We start from the raw sequence: 15,303 nt of genomic DNA, 5'->3' as shown, positions 1-15,303 counted from the left end.
AAGATTTATATATCAAAACTTTAGTAGAAAGTTGTATCAAACGTTAGATATATTATAATGAATATGAAGTACTAGCGTTACGAGAGATATAAAAAACAAGAATTTCTTAAAATTCGTATTTTATTTTAAGTCTAAACGCACACTTTAGATAATTATTAAGCAAAATATCATTCTAAGTATTACAAATAATAAGTTAATAAATATGATCAATGATTTTTGTGAGTAAGGGGCATGTTGTAACATACCTCAATTTTACATGGGCATCTTTTGTAATTTAAAAACATACAATTTTTTTAATATTATTAATATGATTTATCAAAATTTATTAAATTTTTATCAAAAATATGAAATTTATAAATTAAATTATAAATAGTAAATATTAAACATTTTTAATATACTTTACAGGCCATTTGTGATGTATTAAAAATATTAAATTTATATACAAAATAATGGTATATTCTAAGAGTACTGGATAAACTAAAAGTAAAATCAATTTATATAGATAATGAATATCCATTTTAAAGATGCAAAAGATATCGAATGTTTTTTTAAAATCTATTTTACACTTACTATACTGAAACATTTTTGCAACACTATATTTTACTATGAATATATAACTTTTTACACTGGAATGTTTGTAATTTTGTGACGATTATGACAAATATAGTTACCACTATTATAGTGCCATGTGAAAATGTAGTGTTACGAAAGATCACGACAAATGAAAGTGTATTTTTTTCTTCTTCAAAAAGTAGCTTTTTATACAAGAGTGAAACATAATTTTAAGCAGTATTATTTTATCACCATACTGGTGCCAAAAACGATATTTTAAACTATGATCATATGAATTTGTTAGGAGGCAGCTTAATTTTATTAACTAAGATTTTTATACTTAAATTTAAGAAAGTTTTACTAAATATGAGATTATATGAAGAAAAAACAAAAATCGTAGCATTTTATAAACAAAATTATAATATTTTTTATTTAGTATTATTTTATGTATAAAGAAAAAGAAAATACAAAAATTCATACTTTTGTAGCGCAAGTGCTTTTATAACGAAGAAAAATTACAAATGTGGTTTTTGATAATGAAAATGAGACGATAATATAATGAGATTGTGATGTAGTTAGGTCTTTGTAATAATCTTATATCTTGTATGTAACTCATCTATAAAAACTATTTCTACTCCACGTATGTGTTTCATTATTTTGTTTATATATACAAAAATATTTTTACCATTTTTATCATTTCTTTAGTATTACTTATATTTTAATATTATATAAAAAAAAAACATACATAACTTTGAATTAAAGAATTCTGTGATCAAGTGCATATATAATTTTTTTTTTCTTTTTCAGTAAACTGATAATAATAATAACAATAATAAGAATGATAATTATAATAATTGACCTCGGTTACTTTTTCCGACTCTATCCCTTGGTATTAACCTGAGCTCCATGCCATGTTTCAGAAAAATATTACCTGTAAAAATAAGATTTTTTATCTTTATATACGCTAAACAATGATTAATAATTATTGATGAAAATTTGTTTAGAAATATTTGTTCACGTAATTAGAGTTTCATCGATGTATTTTAAAGACAATTTCAAAATGAAAACAAAAATTTAATTTCATTGTTGTAAAGCGTTTTTGTGAAAAGTAATTTTAGTTGATATTGTTATTTTTAAAATGTTATAATACCAGCAGTTTGTTGTGGATTAATTCCAACACCATCGTTGGTGATTATCGCAGAAGTAGCTGGAGTAACTTTGAATTCTTCAGCCGCAAACTTCAGTACAGCTGTAAACGGTGTATCTTCTGGTACGCTAAGCCTATAATACGATATGATAGCAATATTATATAGAAATCAAAGTGGACATTTTATAACCATTGTCAAGACACAATAGAAAATCAGTAGCTTTATATTAAAAAAAAAAAATTTTATTTCAATGATTTGGTTATTCTTTAGGTAGATAATTATAAATATAATACATCATTTACAAGATCATTATAATAAAATCTCGCAATATTGTTTTTAATTAATTCTGATCTTATAAAACACAATCTCTTTCTATATCTTTCCAAATTTCATCCAATTCTTTTGCTATTTTAATTCTATTAATTATTAATATATGCAATTCACTGGGACCATCTAAAAAAACTTTTATCATATTTTCTAAGTCACTATAAGAAAATCCTGTATTTGTAATCCATCCACACTCGTGATCATATTCCATACTTCGTCCAAAATAGAAAGTCGAGTCTACAAAAGTAACTTGAAATTGAGAATTATCTGCTAATAATTTTAACAGAACTTTTCTTTTGGTATTTTTCAACTCCAAGTATAATCGAAGATGATTCTTTAATAGCTTTTTTGAGAATAAATTTAAAATTAAAATATTTATTGAACTTCCTGTTTCAGATTTATAAGCTAATTCAATGAGTTTTGAAAAACATTCTTTGTTAAACATGTCCGCTATATATTCTATTACTTTAATTTTATTACCAAGTTTAATTTCAAAATCCCATGAAGCTATAAGTATTTCATCCTCGATATCAGTTTTGGAAAATTCTAAATTCTTAAGGGCTTGTAATATAGCATTTGCTTGCATTGATTTAGTTAATGTATAATTGATGCTTGATTCTAGCCTAACACTTCCACACTGCTGAATATACATTTGTAAAAGTTCATCAATGATTATAGTGGAAATTTTCTTTTCTTTTAAGCAAAACTCTAACATTTTATCGCACGCATTTTTTAGATCAGAACATCTATAATTAATATTTTTATTCTTTTTTAACATCCATGCGCTTAAATGACTTTCAAAACAAGCTTCTTTTTCCTCTTCTTCAATCTTTCTAATTGTATTTTCAATGTATATACAGGCTTGAAAGATTTTTTTCATGTATTCGCTGCTTATGTTTGTACAAACTTCAGGATTTTCTAATATTTCATAGTAGAAGTCAATAGTTTTTAATATTTCATTAATATTTTGGTCCATTCTTGATTTAATAGAAAAATTACTATATCGGATATACAGATACAAATATCAATGTGAAAAATTCCTTTAATTACGAAGAAAAGAAAAAGAATATTTAACATGTATTGACAATGGATTTCTAGCTGTCATAGTCGCTTAAAAGAACCTACACTTTGAACGGTAATTTTGGATCCGATGTTAATGTAATCTTAAAAGTCACCTTGGGCCTGTAAAAAACATCATAAATTTATTACAGAATTGTTTATTGTATAATTATGATAAAAAATTATTATATTAATTTTTTTAAAATATTCTTTATCCATATATTTAATTATCACTCGTTCTATTAACTTCTAATAACAAATCAATTTCATCTTCAAAATTTTGAATAATTTTATAGAAACATATGTTGCGAATGTGTCATGAGAAGTTAAATACACTTATAATTGGATATTCAAAGATTAGATAAAATTTAAAGATATATATATATGTATATGCATATGTATATATATATATATATATATATACATCTGTGAATATAAGTATGGAGAGTAAGATGATAAAATAAGGTATACTTTTGCGGAGGTGCCATTATCAGCGAATTTCGTAAATAATTATTCAAATCAAGGCAAATACATAAAGTGCCCGTAAGTTAACCTAAATATCTCGTTAATGCAACTACTGGCTACGCATACTAATGCATTGGTAAGGTAAACCTGTCTACCAATGCCATTTGAATTTGGTATTAAAAGTATTCGCATTTGTTAGCGACATCTTACGGGGTAACGTGGAAACCTTAGTTTTACAATGAACACGAGTGGGGTAGGTCAGACGGTCACACGGTCACACATGTGCTTGAAATCTCCAATTAAAAGATTATCTGTGAAAAGGAAAGGCAACCAACTCGTGCGATTAGATACTTTACGCCCAAGATTCAAAGGATACAAACGCGCTTTCTTGGTTGATTTATGAAACATATCATAAGCAGTGAGCTTGTGTGTTTTAGTTAATAAAGTACATATTATATTACATAAAGTAAGTTTGTTAGAATAAATATATGAATTATGTAGTTAAAGGTAAATAGCATATTAAAACAAACGTCAAGCGATGTGTGATTATAATTAAGATTTTATACTTATTATACGTAAAGTGAAAAGATAATATTACATTATTATATATTTAATAGGAAAATTAAGAAGAAGTTCTATTTATTTATTTATTATATTTATGTATATATTTAGTTTTTTGTTTGTTTTTGTTTTACTTTATCATTTGGAGATTTAAATAAAAATAAGGTATTTTTTTTACCGTTCGTCTCTACATTTCTCTATGATTTGAAAAACATCTCTTGAGATTTACTTACTAATTATCTAGCAGTACTGGAAAGTTGATACATATATGATAAAGATATAAGATAAAATAGATGATACTTCAATTTTCATCTATACAAGCGATAATATAAATTGATAATATCTTAATTGATGTTTGGCACTGCATTAGCGGGAGACCGATTTAAAATTAACGTAAGCCATTTTATCAAATATGAATGATATTTTGTATATTATGTCGGCGAAATAAATTCAATATTCACGGGCCTCGTGTCGCTTAAAATTACAATTATCTTACTAAATACAAATTTCTATGACTTCGAGTAAAAAAAAAGAAAAAAAAAAGAAAAAAAAAAGAAAGATCTTATGACTGTATTATACGAGGAATACGATATCAATATAATTATAATTAATAAATGAGATTGACAATATAATGCTGAAATAATATCGGAAAGACTTAAATAAAAGTAGCCGATAAAACACATGGAAAACACAAGGGGAAAATATGTGTTTGACATTTGCCAAAAGTTTCCGCTTTCTTAAAAAAATAATTAATATCTTACTAATATGTCCTTCATACTAACAGATAATAACAGTAATTTTAACCGAATTTTACTCGAAGAATCCGATCATTACTATTGTCATACAATGAGATATTGACAATTTAGCCATTCGATTATATTGGGCGAAAAGTGAGGATTAAATAGCCCGAATGACGATGAGAGTGAAATGTTAAATATAATTGAAGCGAACGCAATAATTTCATTATAATCGATTTTCCCTTCTACAATCATCCTTGTTTTCTATTGAGTGCAGTGGCCGAACGAGTACATCTACTCTCTCTACTCTCATTGTTAACATAATGCAATTGTTATAAAAAAACAGAATGAAAATCATAATCAAGCTTTTTAATGGGCTGGAAAATTATTTCAAGTTCGACGTAAAAGTGGAATTCCGCGTAAAGAAGAAAAACGAATCACGCATGCGCAAATAATTATCACATTTTGGTCGGTGCATTAGCCGCTAACTTTTAGTTTCCGTCCTTTGGACGATATGTTTTTAAGGAGAGTTAACCGTTAATACGCATAGTCGAGGTTTACATTAAATAATCGTAAAGTGACCATCGTCCATCTCGTTAGTTTTTTTTTTATTCTGGCTGCTCATTGTCTATTGGTGGTACAGTGTCGTCTACCTAATAATTAACATGCGTCTTTCAGCCAATATGGCCACCACTAAGGGTTTTGCTTCTATTCTGCGGTCGACGAATTTGTGTTTAATCGGTCGTAACAAATCACAAACTGTCCAAACCCCAATCTTATCGAGATGCGGCAATTGCAGTCAATTTTATAATTACAGTTCGCAGTCTGTCAATCCGTGGTCTCGATTAAAAACTCAAAAATGTAAGTACAGCACTACTCGGTCTTTTATTTATTACATCACTCCTCAAGGACTTGTAAAATGTTCAAAATCTCTGTGTAATATATTTAACAATATGATTTTTCATAAATTTATCATATCACTCAAGTTAGTAATATTTAGGCATTGAAAAGCTGATATAGCCGGTACACTTTAATTTACCTAACCTATAAGTTTTCCATGTGTTTTTTTTTTTATGGATATTTTTAGCTTCATAAGTTCGTCTTTTATTAGTGTTTTCGATTATCCGTGAGAAAATGATTTTTTTGTTTTTGTTTTTCATTTGGTTCTATAAGTGTTTTATAATTGTTTTTAAATTATCGTGAATCCATTTTATTTGCTAGTTTTTATTTAAAATTTTACGTAAGTTAAATAAAAGGTGCAGTTATAATTTATTTGCTTAGTTTGAAAATATTATAATCAGTCTTATGAATTATAAAAATAATTAATAATTATGCCAGTACATAAGTATGTGAAACGTTCAATTATTATACTACTACCTATTCTACTTAAATTATATTTTGTTTTTTAAAGTGACGTATGCTTATAAAAATTAATCCACATTTTTTTTTTTGGCCATTTAGTTTAATAATATAATACTTCTCAATTATATAACACAAATGTATATACGTATAGGAACACTCGCCTATACGCACGCGTACGTACGCATGCATGCACACACACTACACCATTGTACGTACAACATGCGTGTGTGTATATATATGTATATATATATATATATATATATATATATATATATATATATGTATATATAGGCATACACGCATGTTGTACGTACAACACGTTTATGCATACACTGCAAACAAAATATGACACCATATTTGAGTAAACATTCACTTGGTGTTTTTTAAATGTTTGCAAATTGAATCAATTTTGTCTTGTTATAGAAGATTAGTTATATTATTCATTGTATTTATGCACGCAATAATGTTTATTTTCATTTATGTTATCACTTTATTTCTAAATAAAATATTAATTACAAAATAATTGTATATATTAATCACATTATGTTTTATTTTATTTATACATCATAGATTGCATATCAGGAACTTTGCAAGTTTATAGAAAATTTCATTTATCAAGCGGATTATTTGCAAAGCGAAATTATTATGAAATATTAGGCATTTCGAGAAATTCATCTGCAAAAGATATTAAGAAAGCTTACTATCAGTTGGCAAAGAAATATCATCCAGATACAAATAAAAATGATCCGAATGCTAGTAGAAAGTTCCAAGAGGTATCAGAAGCATATGAAGTCCTTAGCGATGAAACTAAAAGAAAAGAATATGATACATGGGGTGCAACGTCGGAACAAATGGGAATGGGTTCATCGTCTGCATCAGGAAAGAGTCACGATACTCGTGACTTTAATTGGCAATTTAAATCATCCATAAATCCTGAAGAGTTATTTAAAAAGATTTTTGGTGATGCTGGTTTCAATACTGTTGGTGGTTTTCCAGATTTTGAAGACTATGCAGAATCCAAATACGGTTTTGGTTCTGCTCAAGAGGTAAATCTACATTTAATTTGATAGTTGATTAAATGAGAATATTACTACTTATCAATTATTTTAACAGGTGATAATGAATTTAACATTTTCTCAAGCTGCAAGAGGTGTTAATAAAGATATAAATATTAATGTTGTCGATACATGCCCAAAGTGCATGGGTAATAGGTGTGAATTAGGATATAAACCTATAAAGTGTAATTATTGTAATGGAACTGGAATGGAAACAATTAGTACCGGGCCGTTTGTTATGCGTTCTACATGTAGGCAGTGTCATGGTACTAGAGTGTACATAAAATATCCGTGTATGGAATGTGAAGGAAAAGGACAAACAGTAAGTGAAATTTAATTATTTATAAAAATACTTAAATTTTGTATAAAGTATTCAATTTTGTTGACAAAAAATTATATTTATCCACGTGGCGGCTATATTGACTTTTATTTTGAAAATAAAAGCTTCGGTAGATATTAGATATTTTAGTTTTACTCGGTAGCACGCAGTAGTCATTTTATGTTTAAATATTATTTTGAATGATCTTATTAAAAGTCTTGTGAAAGCTCTTGTTAGTTTTGCTATATTAACATTAGTAAGAATACAAATGTCTGGTTATGTCGCAGGTACAACGAAAAAAAGTGACAGTACCAGTACCAGCCGGAGTCGAGGACGGCCAAACAGTGCGAATGGCTGTTGGAAACAAGGAACTTTTTATAACATTCCACGTGGAAAAGTCGAATTATTTTCGCCGTGATGGAGCAGATATTCATACGGAGGCCGACATCTCGATTTCTCAGGCCATTCTCGGTGGCACTATATGTATCGAAGGTGTTTATGAGAACATCACCGTACAAATACGACCGAATACATCCTCGCATACTCTCATACGTCTCGGCAACAAGGGCATTAAGAAAGTGAACACAGTCGGTAATGGTGACCATTATGTTCATATCAGGATTAAACTGTCGTCGTCGCTTAGTGAAAAGCAGCGGGCTTTGATACAGGCTTACGCGGAATTAGAAGAAGATACGCCTGGGCAGGTGTACGGTGTTACCTCTAAAAAGGATGGTAAGAAACATAAGCAGAACAGTTCATGACCATAAGCTTAAATTCCTTGACTCATATCCTCGTTTTTAAAGTAATTTTATTTTATTATGATTCAAGAGAAATATTACTTTACATTTGTAGATTATTATTATAAAAAATGAATATTTCTCATGTTTTATATAAAACTATTTTAAGTTACTTGAATTTGTATAATTTTTTAATTTTGTAACAAGTAAATATTCTTTATGTGCAAATATATATTTCTTTTTTATAGACTAAGGAGCTTCATGAAAAATGTGAAAACTCATTAAAAATTTTTATGTAAACTTGAATAATAATAATCCCATATGTGTAAAAATATAATTAACTGTAGCATAAAAATAGGCTTTTAAAAAACTTTTGTATTTCGATCACGTAATCTAAAACGAAAATGTTATTAACATTAAATTTATTAAATGCTTCTTAAAAATTGATAAATTAAATTAATTGAGAATAATGTTCTTATATCTTTATATTTTTTTACATTTGATTATTTATGAGATTCACGGTGTCTAGGCTTGTACTTCAAACAATGCGCGATTGAAGATTTTGGTAAGAGAAAGAGATTGTTAGAATAAATATTATTGTAGGGATCGCTTGAGTTTCTCCGTTACGTGTAAATGTTGTTACAGTTTAGTTTTGTAAATAAAATACGTTAAAACCAGAAAATGCCTTCTTGTTATCTTTTGTATATGAAGAATTTTTCTAATATGAGTTTTTGCATATATTTTATTTTAAAATAAATATAAATAATCAATAGATTATACATAGATGATTATCTATTTTGAAATAATCAATAAATCTTATGTATGAGAAAATATATGTTTAATAAAGAATTTGTTAAAACAGTTTAATGTAGTTTTTGGTATTTAAATATTAACCTTTACGTTTGACGTGAAAATTCGTCAAATATTTTACTTTTTAACTTCCAACCGAATATTTCATTTTATGTTAGGAAAATTATTGCAGTTTATAAAAATTTATAATGTATAATTAAAAAAGTATACAAGTCTTACTTATTATTAATTCGAACTAATCATTACAATTTCAAAAAAATTAATAATAATAATGCATATTACTGATAAAATAACAGAACATTATTTACATTTTAAACGAATTATATATTGCATTAAAGCTATTTGAAAAATATATTTGATTTTAGAAAAATTCCAATTTCAATTTATATGGCGTTTTCTGAACGATATATTAATAAATATATATATATATATATATATATATTTTTTTTTTTTTGTTGTTGTTGTTGTTAATTATTGAGTTAATTAACATAACTTTATCGTTGGTATATTCATTTGTTTCATTTATGAGATCGATTAATTTTTTAGGCACGTCGACGCAAACTCAAGCGAATCCAGAAAATCAAACAAATCAAGGGGAAGGCTTACTTAATAGGGTGAAGAGGGCGATTTTCGGATAAACTAGAAATATTAGGTGAGTGAATTCACCTTTGCGGTTCTCGAAAACTAAATGCAGTTCTGTTCCATGATAATTTTTAATTAGCCAAATAATTTTGCTTTTATTGCAACATTAATTATGTCCCAAATTAAAAAATAAGTGATTTACAAGAAGTGTATTTAATTTAGTATTTTGTTTTATTAATAAATTATTTTAAGTACATTTATCCATTATTTGCAGTAATCAATTATATTTTAGCTACTTGATGTGCATTGTTGTAATGAAAATAATGTCGATAATGAATGTAATAACGAAAACAATGAGGAATTTTGTCTTTTGTCTTTTTTTTTACTTACTTACTTGCGCTAGATAAAATCATAAAAAAATATAGTTTAGTGATAAAGTACTAGGAACTACTACGAATAATCGTGATCGAAAGGATGTAGTTTTTTTTTTTTTTTAGTAAAATGTAAAATAGATAATCGACGTATTGATATTTCTTTAATATGACTAATAAATAATTTACCGTATATGATATTAGTTTGCTTGAGTTTAACGAAATGATTCATTACTCAACTGTGTCGAATTCGCATTCTTAGAATTCAAATAACAATTACTCGGTATAATGCTTGTTTATTTAGTGTATTGTAAAATGATAAAAATCAATCGATTTATCAGTCATTTTATATTTAGTTATAATCGCTCCATATGGTGTATGTATAGGTAAAAAGTAAATCAAATTTATTTAATAATTTTTGGTATATCAGTCGCTCTAATTGTATTCGGGTTGAAATTTTTTGAAAATTCGTTTTTATAAAAGCAAAAGAAATTTAAGCAAGTTACTCGTAATAAACGAAATACAAGTACAACTTTAGTAAGTAAGATTCAGTGAATTTTATACGTACATTCAACTCATTGGATCGTTGAATATTATAAAAATACTAAATAATTAGGTAATCTATTATCAAATTCAGTTATATGCACCTACTTACTTGCCCATAGAAATTATCATGCACGATTAATGAAAAATTATCTCTTAAAAATTAAGTAAATAATGAATTGAAATTCATTGGCCGAATTAAACAAATATACTTTTATTATTATATTGCATTTATAATAAGTAGAAATTTGGTAAGAAATCCCAAATATTTGTTTGGCATTTAAAGTGTTGAAAGAAATAAAAACCTTAAAACAAAAAATTAAAATTTTGACATCTTGTTTCTGTAAATCTGCTCAAACTTCTATTTCATTACTACATAAGTAAATATTATTTCATAATTAAAAAAAAAAAAAAAAAAAAAAAGTTTATTTTTATACTTGCTGAGTCGATGAATCTTTGTTGTGTTACTACACGCTTATATATTGTAAGCTGTATTCTCAAGATTATTAAGGGGGACAATGTTAAAAATTTAACACGTTATCCCGAATGCACGAAGCATTACATTTTTTGTTTGATTCGCTTTTACTTTTTCATACAGAGGTTTGAAATTGGGCCAAGCCAATGATAATAAGCAGTCAGGAATTCAATATTGTTTAGGTAAGCCGTTAATTAACTAAATAAGCCCTCCCACCCCAACCCTTTTTTTCTAAAAAATATTTTAAGATAAATTGGTTTTATCTTGATCCATTGTTAAATTATTTTTCTAATTCTCATCGTCATGTAAAATAACTACGATGCTTCAATTTAACAAAGTGAATTACGACTTTGGTGCACTCGTGTGTTTGTAACAATACACTATTAATTTGTGCACTAACAGAAAATAATTTTGTCATTAATTTTTTATTGTATTGTATTGTATTGTACCAATAATAATTGCTCAAAAATGATTGTCGTCTGCATACTCGATTCGTTACTCTAAAATCATATATAATATTAAATAGATATATAGATTATTGTTATGAATGTTTTTATTTATTAATTACGTCTTTTATTTATCGTCGCTCTAAAAAGTTATTACTAAATTATTATAAAATTAAAACTGTTCCAGGATCAAAACAATGTTACTTAGAGCCATTTGATCTAATGGATTTGATAAGAGAAGCATTAAATAGTAATGAATCGACGAAAAAGAAAGAGAAATCCTCACGAACGAGTGATCCTTCGGATAAATCACTAGACGCTTCGGATGACGACGATGAAAGTGCAAGACAAAAAATGTCTTAAAAAAAAATGCATACGCACTTAAATGTATATGGATAACTCTTGGGAATACAAAATATTGGTTTGTACGTGATAAATGTATACGTGACCATAAACATAGAACCTCCAAAGATTTATATAATATATCGTTCAATGCTTTTATTATCAAAGTAAATAAGGAACAATTGCTTAAAAAAAAAAAAAAACAAAAAAAAAATGAAACAAAGAGAACAGCTATCTCTTATTTAAATTGTATAATAATAATAACAATAATAATAATAATAATAATGTTGTAAAAAAACAATTAAATTGAAAATTAATATTTTAATAATAAAGTTAATTTTACATTAAATGTATCAGCAAATATATATTGTTAAAATTTAATTTGATTCAAAATTTTATTATTTAAAATATGTATTTAACGTGTAATTTAAATGAAAGATTAATTTAATTTATATTTGTATAATATTATAAACTAAGGTTTAGACTTTTGTTATAGATGGCTGTTCTTTTTCAACAATTACATAAAGATTAGTAGCGAATAGTAATATTATTCTCTCATATGTATGATTACCATACGATTGATTTGTAGTTAAAAATACTTTTACCTATGGATAAAAATAAATAAAACAAAGAAAGCGGAAATTTTGTTTTATATTTTTTGCTTTTTATGTCTTACAATAATTGCACACTGCTGTGTTTCTAACTAAAGTTGATGGATTTGTAAATCTATCATTGTATATATTAGCAAAGCCAATTATACAAACCATAATTATCATACAATATAGTTGTGTATAGTAATGAAGTTATACAAGCAGCAAATAATTTTGATAATTTTGGTAATTTTCTGAACAAATTATAGAAATTTAAAGAAATTACATTATTGAAACGAATCACATTATTCAAATTGAATATGAAAAATTCAATGAAATATTAAAAAAATAATAATAATTTAATACGTAAACAATTAATGGAAAAATCATAATTTAGAACTATTTAATTGCTTACGTCTTTCAATTAAAACTGATACAGTTGATTGACAATTTTTCTTATATGTTTTTTCATTAACATGAAATCAACGTTCAGAGAAGTTTTCGAATTCATCAACATTATTTAAAATAATAATTTTGCTTAACTATACATATTGCGTTGGTATTCAGAATTTATTGGCAAAATAAACTATTTGGTATATTTGACATTTATTCTTTTAACTCATTGTTGAGTAAAGTGAAAATAACTAACTGTTGAATTAAATAGTGTGTATTGATTATTATTAATTGTAAAAAATTCTTACATCAATATTGACCTAATTTTTAGAAACATATAAAATATGTAAGTAACAGAGTTTATTTGTATTATTTAATTGAAAGTGATAAACAAATATACAAAACCGACAATTTTTATAATAATATTCACAATTATAACTAATTTGTAATTATTACAATGGTTACGGGTCTAACTTTATAGTTAAAATAAATAATGTAAACATTTTTAAAAAGTTGACAATTCGATGTTAAGTATTGATGGAATATTCTTAAATTAATTAAAAATGTTTAAATTTTTATTATTTTTCATTTATAAAAAATTGACAAATTTTATTTACAATATTCATAGGTTTAATTTTCTTATTTTCAAAATGTCTTGAAAGTATCTTTTAGTATTGTGCACATTAACATGCTGAGGTAATCATATTTTGAAGGTTTTTATCGATCTTAAAAATAAAAAGTATTATGAATAAACTAACATGCTTGAAGCTTAATTTGATCTGAAAATATTGCTATATATTTTTAAGTTTTCATTGATAAGTTGATGTATCAATTACTGTTAAAAAAAAGTTTATAGCAAAGTTCCACCACTGTATACTTATAAATACTTAAATTACATATGAATCTCGAAATTTTTCTGTTAATAAATAAAATAATTATCAAAAAAATATAATTTACATTCTTATAGATGTTATCATTTCCTATAGAAATTCTTTTTTATATAATTTTGTCAATACTAAATATTAAGAAATTACACTTTATTAAAAAAAAAAAAAAAAAAAAAAAAAAAAAAAAAAATAAAAAAAAAAAATAAATAAATAAATAAATAAATAAGATATCTTTTTTATTTAAAAGGAAGAATGAAATAAAACATCTATTCGTATTTATTATATACATCATTTAAATTATGAACTTTTTTTTTCATAATTATGATAAATAATAATATAGTCACATCATTTTCTCATGATGCTATTTTGTAAAAGGTATTTTTTAATTGACTTACAATAACACATGAAAACTCGCATCTTTATGCGTATGATTTAAAAAATATACACAATAATTTTACACTATTAATTTATAATGATAACGAAATTGAAAGAGCAAGTAACATTTTTAAGTTGAAATTATGAAATATTGTTTGAAATCATAAAAAGGACTAATGAAATATGAATGATAAGTTAAATATCAACTAAATTAAAATTTTTGCAAACTTGACATTTTTGTTGAGTATAGCCTTTGTAAATATAGAGATTTTGCACTATATAATCGATATTCTATTATATTTTAATGATCTTTAGATATAAATTTAATTTAAAAATCTCAATATTTTAACTAATTCTATTTCTAATAATTTAATTGTTCATTTATATTTTATTAATGCAAAATTATAAATATTAGCATAATTTGTAGAACTGATTTCTAAACATTTATTTTAGTCTACTGGAAACATATATAATTATTAAAGAAGCTTCGTTATATTTAAATTCAATGTACCTGTGCTTTAAAGTTTAAAGCAATTTGTGTCTAAGATTCTGACCATTTTCTACGATTTATTTATTAACATTTTCACTGATAGACACGTATTTATTTTATAATGTTTAGCGAATATGTATACAATTGATTTGAGAAGTTTGAAAATCATATGAATTATCGATTAAAAATTAGTAGGTTCAATTGTAAATAAATTTTAATACAAATTTTTGTTACTTTCTTAAATCTTATTGCATATTTGTAATGCCTCTTATTTTATATGGTGTATGATGAGTATGTAAATGTGAGTGACTGTAATATCAATAATCGTTTATATATGAGTAATATGATCTTTATAAATAGATATTACGGGATACACTGTTAGAAGGGTATAAAAGGAAAAAATAATTTTTTCTCATTAGATATGAATTATCGTGAAGTTTGCGACAATTGAAAAACGGATTAAAATTTAAAATATTTAATTTACCGAATTAATTTTGTTATTTAACCAATGCTGTAATAAATGGAAAAATATATACGTAGTCCAAATTGTCAAATTGATCTCTTTGAAATATTTGTAAGTGAATCCATATACCCGTTTCCCTGAAGCTTGCAAATTATCCTTACGCGCCCGTTAATACAGTGTTTCCTTTTTATTCTCTCCCCCCCTCCCCCTCCCC

General features: G+C 25.4%; 3 protein-coding genes across 3 annotated transcripts; 1 reads left to right on the top strand and 2 right to left on the bottom strand.

Moving 5' to 3' along the window:
* Window positions 1-1,247: 1,247 nt before the first annotated feature.
* On the bottom strand, window positions 1,248-3,713 carry LOC105366333 (Ubiquitin-fold modifier 1). Its single transcript, XM_011504741.1, has 4 exons — window positions 3,558-3,713; window positions 3,153-3,209; window positions 1,703-1,833; window positions 1,248-1,483 (listed from the first exon to the last, which is right to left on the bottom strand). Exons 1-4 carry the CDS (start codon window positions 3,572-3,574, stop codon window positions 1,398-1,400), a joined length of 291 nt encoding a protein of 96 aa, XP_011503043.1. The 5' UTR covers window positions 3,575-3,713; the 3' UTR covers window positions 1,248-1,397.
* LOC105366332 (uncharacterized) lies at window positions 2,027-3,146 on the bottom strand. Its single transcript, XM_011504740.1, has one exon. It carries the CDS (start codon window positions 3,001-3,003, stop codon window positions 2,053-2,055), a length of 951 nt encoding a protein of 316 aa, XP_011503042.1. The 5' UTR covers window positions 3,004-3,146; the 3' UTR covers window positions 2,027-2,052.
* A 1,722-nt stretch (window positions 3,714-5,435) lies between the features above and the next one.
* Window positions 5,436-12,078, top strand: LOC105366331 (protein tumorous imaginal discs, mitochondrial). The gene is made up of 5 exons (XM_011504739.1): window positions 5,436-5,710; window positions 6,782-7,257; window positions 7,325-7,588; window positions 7,873-8,317; window positions 11,737-12,078. Exons 1-5 carry the CDS (start codon window positions 5,515-5,517, stop codon window positions 11,910-11,912), a joined length of 1,557 nt encoding a protein of 518 aa, XP_011503041.1. The 5' UTR covers window positions 5,436-5,514; the 3' UTR covers window positions 11,913-12,078.
* The last annotated feature ends 3,225 nt before the right edge of the window (window positions 12,079-15,303 follow it).

This window comes from Ceratosolen solmsi, unplaced genomic scaffold (assembly GCF_000503995.2).
Source record: "Ceratosolen solmsi marchali unplaced genomic scaffold, CerSol_1.0 scaffold70, whole genome shotgun sequence".
Lineage (NCBI taxonomy): Eukaryota > Metazoa > Arthropoda > Insecta > Hymenoptera > Agaonidae > Ceratosolen > Ceratosolen solmsi.
Note: the sequence above shows the minus strand (reverse complement) of the source record. Positions and strands in the feature narration are given on the sequence as shown.

What these genes read in the sequence shown, in the direction of transcription:
- LOC105366332 (XM_011504740.1), bottom strand. Translation starts at nt 3,003, where the DNA reads ATGGACCAAAATATTAATGAAATATTAAAAACTATTGACTTCTACTAT.
- LOC105366333 (XM_011504741.1), bottom strand. An exon ending in CCAAAATTACCGTTCAAAGT is followed by an intron (nt 1,834 to 3,152) that starts GTAGGTTCTTTT and finishes ATCGTATTATAG; the next exon opens with GCTTAGCGTACCAGAAGATA. An exon ending in TAATCCACAACAAACTGCTG is followed by an intron (nt 1,484 to 1,702) that starts GTATTATAACAT and finishes TTATTTTTACAG; the next exon opens with GTAATATTTTTCTGAAACAT.
- LOC105366331 (XM_011504739.1), top strand. Translation starts at nt 5,515, where the DNA reads ATGCGTCTTTCAGCCAATATGGCCACCACTAAGGGTTTTGCTTCTATT. An exon ending in TCGATTAAAAACTCAAAAAT is followed by an intron (nt 5,711 to 6,781) that starts GTAAGTACAGCA and finishes TATACATCATAG; the next exon opens with ATTGCATATCAGGAACTTTG. An exon ending in GTTTTGGTTCTGCTCAAGAG is followed by an intron (nt 7,258 to 7,324) that starts GTAAATCTACAT and finishes TTATTTTAACAG; the next exon opens with GTGATAATGAATTTAACATT.